This window comes from Taudactylus pleione, unplaced genomic scaffold, assembly GCF_031769625.1.
Source record: "Taudactylus pleione unplaced genomic scaffold, aTauple2 ptg000366l, whole genome shotgun sequence".
In the NCBI taxonomy this organism is placed as follows: Eukaryota; Metazoa; Chordata; class Amphibia; order Anura; family Myobatrachidae; genus Taudactylus; species Taudactylus pleione.
This window is the reverse complement of record NW_028284767.1, coordinates 1,195,799-1,205,879: the sequence shown is the minus strand read 5'-3', so window position 1 is coordinate 1,205,879 and position 10,081 is coordinate 1,195,799. Positions and strand designations below refer to the sequence as shown.

At 46.8% G+C, this 10,081-nt stretch overlaps 1 protein-coding gene across 1 annotated transcript in view; it reads left to right on the top strand.

Annotated features, from left to right (window-relative positions):
• The first annotated feature begins 202 nt into the window (after positions 1-202).
• The window catches only part of LOC148508416 (sulfotransferase 2B1-like), a 34,134-nt gene continuing 24,255 nt past the window's right edge, over positions 203-10,081 (top strand). The window contains exon 1 of the mRNA XM_088444468.1: positions 203-338. Coding sequence (XP_088300594.1) covers positions 203-338 — 136 coding nt within the window. The remainder of the gene's footprint in view (positions 339-10,081) is intronic.

Here is a 10,081-nt window from a genome sequence, read left to right as displayed (position 1 = left end):
TACTCACATAAAACCAAAAGTGTGAGATCACAGAGGATATTCTGGCAGTATGACATGATTTGTACTTTGCAATTCATGTGAAAATAGGCATTTAAAGCACTCCCATATATTTTTATATTTATCTGCAGATATTAGTATATTTCTATAAAAGAGATTAGTTTCTGGATTTCTATCGTGTTTTATTTCTGTCTGAAGAGACATAATGGATACAGACTACTTCCAACACAGAGGGATTAATTTTGCTTCTATCATCTACTCACAAGAAAGGCTGGAATATTTGGAGAATGAGTATCATGTCTTCGACGATGATGTCTACCTCGTTACATACCCTAAATCAGGTATGGGCTTAGGGAGGAAGGAGGTGGTGTGGAACCTTATATTGTTGCTGCATATACAGAAGATCCTTTTTAATTAAATGCATTCACTAAAAATTATTACATTTACAGTACAATTACAGAAGTTTATAGGCAGAAATTGTGTGTGTATATATATATTAACGTTTCAGAATGTACAATGCTGTTTTTTCAAGGTAACTTTTTTCACACCCTGAAACTTTGTTGTTTTGTGTGACATGCTTTAAATACAAGAGACTTCATTTATAAGACCTAGAGTGCCGCCTGTGATTTACGTTTATGCACATTCATATAGAGGAGGGCACCCGGGCAATCATCAGAGAGGGCAGTCCATATTGGATTTTATATATATGAAGTACTAAGTGGATGAAACATGTTGGGAAGCTGCCTCCTCCTGCCTTATGAACTTTGAACTGTTTTATTAGATAAGCATTTTTTTTTAAAAAAATTCTTATTATTTTTGAATATGTCATTTCTTTTCCTCTGTGTATTTTTATGACTGACCAATAGTTCTGTGTAAGCTTTTTATGGTATTTATGAAGTACATTAATTATCTGAAAGCTGTATGAAACAACAAAAGGATTGTTTATATATTTTGCACAGCACATAGCACTGTTTGCACAATTGTAGATTACCTAGCTGCTGCTATAATTAAATAATGGATTTATTGATTTTAATTTTGTTGATACATGTTTGGACCTTCTTTTTTATACTTGTGAATAAGTAGTTTTAAAGCTATTTCTGGAAGCTAAAACTTATTTTATGTACTTTATTTCACTGTATATTTATTGATTAATATAACACGTATATATATTGCAATTTTTTTCACTTTATTTCACTAAACAAGTTGATATAGATTACCTATGGTTTGTTTTTTCAACACGCCAGACGTTTGGATTGACTATATGTAAACATAATTTAACCTGTGGGCAATTAACCCAATGTCCTACTTCAGTTAGTCTAGCTAGCACCTGATATCTAAAGGGAGTGCGCTTGCCACACACATTTATAACAGTCTTGTTGTATAGAGTGGACATCTGGAGTACCGCTTTGGGTTCATTAATATATGTACATACTGTATATACGTATTTTTAATATAGCTGTCTCTGGATCAATAGTGTATTATGTATACTTCAGCTATTCAATAGCAGTAAAACATAGGTCTGTTAGACAAAAACAAACAAACAAACAAACAAACAAACAGATTGTGCTGACCTGAATTGTTGTAGATACTGGTCAAGCTTTGTTCAAAGGCAGAGTCTGGTTTATTAAGAAAACTCTAAAATGTATTTCCTAAACATATATAGACAGAGACATACAAAGAAAGAAAAGCACACTGAAAAAAACAGGCTATTATAAATTTTGTTCCAACATGTAACAACAGTATATTAAAGGTGCCCATACATATATTTCTGATTTATCAGCAAGTCCACATTATGTGGCTGATTCTGAGATGAACTGGGGTTGGGTACAGGATCCTGAAGGTGACAATGCCGGCTCCGGAATCCTGAAGGTCAAAATGCTGACTCATGTTGGTGAGTATTCTAACCCTTACCCTAACCCACCCGTCCCGCATCCTAACTCTAACCCACCACTCCCGTAGCCTAATCCTCCTCCTAACCCACCACTCCCGCAGTCTAACCCTAACCCACCCCTCCTGTAGCCTAGCTTTAACCCTCCCCCTAACCCACCACTCCTGCAGCCTAACCCTAACCCACCCCTCCCGCAGCCTAACCCTAACACTTCTCCTAACCCACCCCTCCCACAGCCTAAACCTAACCCACCCCTGGAAACTTTTAGCCTGGGGGGCAAATGCAATCCCCTGGCCCCAGCTTTTCTGCCAGCTCAGTGCAATTGCAAAATAGTTGTGGGGAAGCGATTTAAATGTGTAATGAAATATATGAAAAATAATTTTGTCTAAAGGCACACATCCACTTAAAGATATGAAAACGACTGCACGATTATGACATTGTAATCATGCAGTCGTTTGTCAGTCAGTGATGTGGCTACACTGAACGAGCAGTCAGTCAGTGTAGGCACATCAATCATCTGCAAACATGCTGAACCTGACGTTATCGTCAGGTTGTTCAGTATGTTTGCCCGATGATAGATGTCTAAACGTCCAGCGGGAGAGCGCATCACTGGTCGTTTAAGACATTTTTGCAAGCGATTTGCAAATGATTTATGAACGATAACTATATAGTTATTGTTCAGATAAATCGTCCAGTGTAGAGGTTCCCAAAGTCCGCCATTACAGTCCACATTTTAAGGATATCCATGCTTGAGCACAGGTGACTTAATTAGTACCTCAGTCAATTTAATTTAACCATCTGGACTCAAGCATGGATATCCTTAATACCTGGACTGTAACAGCGGACTTTGGGAACCTCTGGTCTAGTGGATGTGTGCCTTAAGAGTTATAGTCAAATATATCACCTACCAGCCCTGATTGACAGACTATTTTAGTGACCGATATCAAATATAGGAAGTAATATACAGTACGTACAATAACTACCTGACAGCCCCTCCAAGGTCCACCTCACATCATCACATACTGCCCCGTCCGATTACTCTCAGTGCACAAAGGCAGAACCACAGTAATGCTGGGTACACACTATGCAATATATTGATAGTACAGCCAACAAACTATATATTAAGTTTGTTTTCTCGAGTGTACACACAAGATATATCGTGTCTGCTGAGCAGCATGACAGATGCTCTATATCTTGCAGATACATTGTGCACATCCACCGACTGACACATACACTGGCCGGCAGGAAACGTCGACACTGACATCACAACTGTGCGGCTAAATTTAAATGCACACCCAGTTGTGATGCCTGCCAGACAGATTGAGCATCCCATTGGTAAGTGTGGACGCTTACCAAAATTGTCTACTCGGTCTGTGGGTTTGTCAATTAATTGGGCCGTTGGCGTAGTGTGTACCCGGCATAAGTTACTGTGATTGTGGCATTTGGGAAAGTAGCCTAGATAATGGTCCATAGGGCATGCCTCATAGGTGGATATATCTGTAACTTAGTACACTGCTGCTAGGAGTCACAGCCTACCAAAGCTGGGGTATGGTGGTGTGCTCAGAGCTGCACAGTACTATGATGTGCCCAGTGCAGCCCAATACTATGGTGTGCCACTTCTGCCAGTACTATGGTGTGCCCAGTGCTGCACATTACTATGGTGTGCCCAGTGCTGCCCAGTACTATGGTGTGGCCAGTGCTGCACATTACTATGGTGTGCCCAGTGCTGCCCAGTACTATGGTGTGCCAGTGCTGCCCAATAATATGGAGGGAAAGTGCTGCCCAGTACTATGGTGTGGCCAGTGCTGCACATTACTATGGTGTGCCAGTGCTGCCCAGTACTATGGTGTGCCCAGTGCTGCACATTACTATGGTGTGCCCAGTGCCAGTGCTGCCCAGTATTATGGTGTGCCCAGTGCTGAATCTTACCTGCTGTCAGTGTGGACCCAGCAGGATGAACATCCCTCTCCCTTTACAGGCAGCAGCAGCAATGGTTAATCTGGGGAAGGCATGAGCAGCAGGAGTCCTGACAAACTCCATCGACAAGCCCTCTTTTTCGACTCTCCAACCCCTTGGGTTCCTGGGAAAGAAAACCTAGCTCTCTATTGGTTGGCGGTGGCCATATTTTTGAAGCCTGGTGTAGGGGCAGCCATTTTTGGTTAGCCACTGCAGCTTCACTTTACACATATAATAGCACAAAGCGGCCCTGAATCACTTAAATTGTGCCGGCCTGGGGGGCAGATGGCACCCTGCCCTTCGGCCCAGCCCACCCCTGAAGCTCCCCCTAACCCACCACTCCTGCAGCCTAACCCTAATCCACCTTCACAGCAGCATAACCCTCCCCAAAACCTACCCCCCAGTGCCTTGCCCTAATACACCCCTCCCGAAGCCTAACCCTAACCCACCCCACCCGCAGCCTAACCCTAACCGTCCCCTCCCGCAGCCTAACCCTAACCTTCTCCCTAACCCACCCCTCCCACAGCCTAACCCTAACTCATCCCTCCCTCAGCGTAAACCTCACCCACCCCACCCGCAGCCTATCCCTAACCCTCCTGTCTTGCAGCCTAACCCTAACTGTCCCTTCCCGCAGCCTAACCCTAACCCCAACCCTAATGCTCACCATTGGGATTGTGACCGCTGGTATTCTGGACAGGGCCCTAACTAGGGTGGTGCGACCAGTGCCATGGCACAGGGCACCGCAGGGCATGGGACGCTGTTTGGGTCTGTCAATTTTCCTGTTTATTATCATCCTCAATTGTAGCTTCCTCTTCTGTTATCCCCAGCATCTCCTGGTGCCCCTATCTCTTCCCTGACCCTTCCCTATGAGGCTATGGCCCTTTTTTAGGTGCATATTTCCCAACTGTCCCGCATTCAGTGGGACAGTCCCGTTTTTATGGGACTGTCCCGCTGTTCCACCCGTGGGCCACAGTGTCCCGCGGTGGAGGGGAAGTTGGGGAGAGCACAGCCGCTGGGGTGTGCAGAAGGTGAACAGATGCCGTACGCATCGCATGGTATCTGTTCACTAGCGCAGGGAGAGCCTGGGGGGCTGCCCAGCATCTCGGAGAGTGCATCCCTCTCTTCAAAAGTTGGGAGGTATGTAGATGCGCCAATACTCTCTCTGGCACAGGGCACCAAGAAGTCTAGTTACGGCTCTGATTCTGGAGCCTGTATTCTGATGACCTTAGGGATTCCAGAGCCAGAATTCTGATAGTTAGGATCCCGACTGCCGGGATCCTCACTACATCCTGTTGCACAGATCTTTCTTCTTCATTATTATTATTATCATTATTATTATTATTATTATCATTTATTTATATGGCGCCACAAGTGTTCTGCAGCAAAGTACATAGGCAAATAGGTTGACTTACAGTGACTTCAAGTACAATACAATACAGTACATGGCTAATATACATTGCTACATTCGCGACCATAACACCCAGATAAGCAACAGAGCAAAGCAACCAAGTGTTACCGATCTCGCCTAGATGTAAAGGAGTGTAATGGGGGTGTTGTGGACGTGTATCTTGAGTCGTGTGTACAGGGAAGGGAAGCCTGTATCTGATGGATCTCGTCTAGACGTAAAGGAGTGTAATGGGAGTGTTGTGGGCGTGTATCTTGAGTCGTGTGTACAGGGAAGGGAAGTCTGTATCTGACGGATATCATCTAGACGTAAAGGAGTGTAATGGGGGTGTTGTGGGCGTGTATCCTGAGTCATGCGTATGGGGAAGGGAAGCCTGTATCTGACGGATCTCGCCTAGATGTAAAGGAGTGTAATGGGGGTGTCGTGGACGTGTATCTTGAGTCGTGTTTACAGGGAAGAGAAGCCTGTATCTGACAGATCTTGCCTAGAAATAAAGGAGTGTAATAGGGGTGTCGTGGACGTGTATCCTGAGTCGTGTGTACAGGGAAGGGAAGCCTGTATCTGACGGATCTCATTTAGACGTAAAGGAGTGTAATGGGAGTGTCGTGGGCGTGTATCCTGAGTCGTGTGTACAGGGAAGGGAAGTCTGTATCTGACGGATATCATCTAGACGTAAAGGAGTGTAATGGGGGTGTTGTGGGCGTGTATCCTGAGTCATGCGTATGGGGAAAGGAAGCCTGTATCTGACGGATCTCGCCTAGATGTAAAGGAGTGTAATGGGGGTGTCGTGGACGTGTATCTTGAGTCGTGTTTACAGGGAAGAGAAGCCTGTATCTGACAGATCTTGCCTAGATGTAAAGGAGTGTAATGAGGGTGTCGTGGACGTGTATCTTGAGTTGTGTGTACAGGGAAGGGGGGAAGCCTGTATCTGACGGATCTTGTCTAGATGTAAAGGAGTGTAATGGGGTGTTGTGGACGTGTATCCTGAGTCGTGCGTACGGGGAAGAGAAGCCTGTATCTTACGGATCTCCTCTAAACATAAAGGAGCATAATGGGGGTTTCGTGGGCGTGTATCCTGAGTCGTGTGTACAGGGAAGGGAAGCCTGTATCTGACGGATCTCGCCTAGATGTAAAGGAGTGTAATGGGGGTGTCGTGGACGTGTATCTTGAGTCGTGTGTACAGGGAAGGGAAGCCTGTATCTGATGGATCTCGTCTAGACGTAAAGGAGTGTAATGGGAGTGTTGTGGGCGTGTATCTTGAGTCATGTGTAGAGAGAAGGGAAGTCTGTATCTGACGGATATCATCTAGACGTAAAGCAGTGTAATGACGGTGTTGTGGGTGTGTATCCTGAGTCATGCATACGGGGAAGAGAAGCCTGTATCTGACAGATCTTGCCTAGACGTAAAGGAGTGTAATGGGGGTGTCGTGGACGTGTATCCTGAGTCGTGTGTACAGGGAAGGGAAGCCTGTATCTGTAGGATCTAGCCTAGATGTATAGGAGTGTAATGGGGGTGTTGTGGGCGTGTATCTTGAGTCATGTGTACAGGGAAGGGAAGTCTGTATCTGACGGATCTCATCTAGACATAAAGGAGTGTAATGGGGGTGTTGTTGGCGTGTATCCTGAGTCATGTGTATGGGGAAGGGAAGCCTGTATCTGACGGATCTCGCCTAGATGTAAAGGAGTGTAATGGGGGTGTCGTGTACATGTATCTTGAGTCGCGTGTACAGGGAAGGGAAGCCTGTATCTGACAGATCTCATCTAGACGTAAAGGAGTGTAATGGGGGTGTCGTGGGCGTGTATCCTGTGTCGTGTGTACAGGGAAGGGAAGCCTGTATCTGACGGATCTCGCCTAGACGTAAAGGAGTGTAACAGGGGTGTCGTGGGTGTGTATTCTGAGTCGTGCATACTAGGAAGGGAAGCCTGTATCTGACGGATCTCGCCTAGATGTAAAGGAGTGTAATGGGGGTGTCGTGGACGTGTATCCTGAGTCGTGTGTACAGGGAAGGGAAGCCTGTATCTGACGGATCTCATTTAGACGTAAAGGAGTGTAATGGGAGTGTCGTGGGCGTGTATCCTGAGTCGTGTGTACAGGGAAGGGAAGTCTGTATCTGACGGATATCATCTAGACGTAAAGGAGTGTAATGGGGGTGTTGTGGGCGTGTATCCTGAGTCATGCGTATGGGGAAGGGAAGCCTGTATCTGACGGATCTCGCCTAGATGTAAAGGAGTGTAATGGGGGTGTCGTGGGCGTGTATCTTGAGTCGTGTTTACAGGGAAGAGAAGCCTGTATCTGACAGATCTTGCCTAGATGTAAAGGAGTGTAATGAGGGTGTCGTGGACATGTATCTTGAGTTGTGTGTACAGGGAAGGGGGGAAGCCTGTATCTGACGGATCTCGTCTAGATGTAAAGGAGTGTAATGGGGGTGTCGTGGACGTGTATCTTGAGTCGGGTGTACAGGGAAGGGAAGCCTGTATCTGACGGATCTCATCTAGACGTAAAGGAGTGTAACAGGGGTGTCGTGGGCATGTATCCTGAGTAATGCATACGGGGAAGGGAAGCCTGTATCTGACGGATCTCGCCTAGACATAAAGGAGCGTAATGGGGGTGTCGTAGGCGTGTATCCTGAGTCGTGCGTACGGGGAAGGGAAGCCTGTATCTGAGGGATCTCATCTAGACGTAAAGGAGTGTAATGGGGGTGTCGTGGACGTGTATCCCGAGTCATGCATACAGGGAAGGGAAGCCTGTATCTGACGGATCTCGTCTAGACATAAAGGAGTGTAATGGGGGTGTCGTGGGCATGTATCCTGAGTCGTGCATACGGGGAGAGAAGCCTGTATCTGACGGATCTCGTCTAGACATAAAGGAGCATAATGGGGGTTTCGTGGGCGTGTATCCTGAGTCGTGTGTACAGGTAAGGGAAGTCTGTATCTGACGGATATCATCTAGACGTAAAGGAGTGTAATGGGGGTGTTGTGGGTGTGTATCCTGAGTCGTGCATACGGGGAAGGGAAGCCTGTATCTGACGGATCTCGTCTAGACGTAAGGAGTGTAATGGGTATGTCGTGGGCGTGTATCCTGAGTCGTGCGTACAGGGAGGGGAAGCCTGTATCTGACGGATCTCACCTACACGTAAAGGAGTGTAATGGGCGTGTCGTGGACGTGTATCCTGAGTCTTGCGTACGGGAAAGGAAACCTGTATCTGACGAATCTCATCTAGACATAAAGGAGTGTAATGGGGGTGTCGTGGGTGTGTATCCTGAGTCGTGCGTACGGGGAAGAGAAGCCTGTATCTTACGGATCTCCTCTAGACATAAAGGAGCATAATGGGGGTTTCGTGGGCGTGTATCCGTCAGATACAGGGAAGGGAAGCCTGTATCTGACGGATCTCGCCTAGATGTAAAGGAGTGTAATGGGGGTGTCGTGGACGTGTATCTTGAGTCGTGTGTACAGGGAAGGGAAGCCTGTATCTGATGGATCTCGTCTAGACGTAAAGGAGTGTAATGGGAGTGTTGTGGGCGTGTATCTTGAGTCATGTGTAGAGGGAAGGGAAGTCTGTATCTGACGGATATCATCTAGACGTAAAGCAGTGTAATGGGGGTGTTGTGGGTGTGTATCCTGAGTCATGCATACGGGGAAGAGAAGCCTGTATCTGACAGATCTTGCCTAGACGTAAAGGAGTGTAATGGGGGTGTCGTGGATGTGTATCCTGAGTCGTGTGTACAGGGAAGGGAAGCCTGTATCTGTAGGATCTAGCCTAGATGTATAGGAGTGTAATGGGGGTGTTGTGGGCGTGTATCTTGAGTCATGTGTACAGGGAAGGGAAGTCTGTATCTGACGGATCTCATCTAGACATAAAGGAGTGTAATGGGGGTGTTGTTGGCGTGTATCCTGAGTCATGTGTATGGGGAAGGGAAGCCTGTATCTGACGGATCTCGCCTAGATGTAAAGGAGTGTAATGGGGGTGTCGTGTACGTGTATCTTGAGTCGCGTGTACAGGGAAGGGAAGCCTGTATCTGACAGATCTCATCTAGACGTAAAGGAGTGTAATGGGGGTGTCGTGGGCGTGTATCCTGTGTCGTGTGTACAGGGAAGGGAAGCCTGTATCTGACGGATCTCGCCTAGACGTAAAGGAGTGTAACAGGGGTGTCGTGGGTGTGTATCCTGAGTCGTGCATACTGGGAAGGGAAGCCTGTATCTGACGGATCTCGCCTAGATGTAAAGGAGTGTAATGAGGGTGTCGTGGACGTGTATCCTGAGTCATGCATACAGGGAAGGGAAGCCTGTATCTGATGGATCTCGTCTAGACGTAAAGGAGTGTAATGGGGGTGTCGTGGACGTGTATCTTGAGTCGTGTTTACAGGGAAGAGAAGCCTGTATCTGACAGATCTTGCCTAGATGTAAATGAGTGTAATGAGGGTGTCGTGGACGTGTATCTTGAGTTGTGTGTACAGGGAAGGGAAGCCTGTATCTGACGGATCTTGTCTAGATGTAAAGGAGTGTAATGGGGTGTTGTGGGCATGTATCCTGAGTCTTGTATACGGGAAGGGAAGCCTGTATCTGACGGATCTCGTCTAGACATAATGGAGTGTAATGGGGGTGTCGTGGGCGTGTATCCTGAGTCGTGTGTACAGGGAAGGGAAGCCTGTATCTGATGGATCTCGCCTAGATGTAAAGGAGTGTAATGGGGGTGTCGTGGACGTGTATCCTGAGTCATGCGTACAGGGAAGGGAAGCCTGTATCTGAGGGATCTCGTCTAGACGTAAAGGAGTGTAATGGGGGTGTCGTGGACGTTGTCAGTTCTCCTCACTAGCTATGGCCAGCGAATTAGTTCT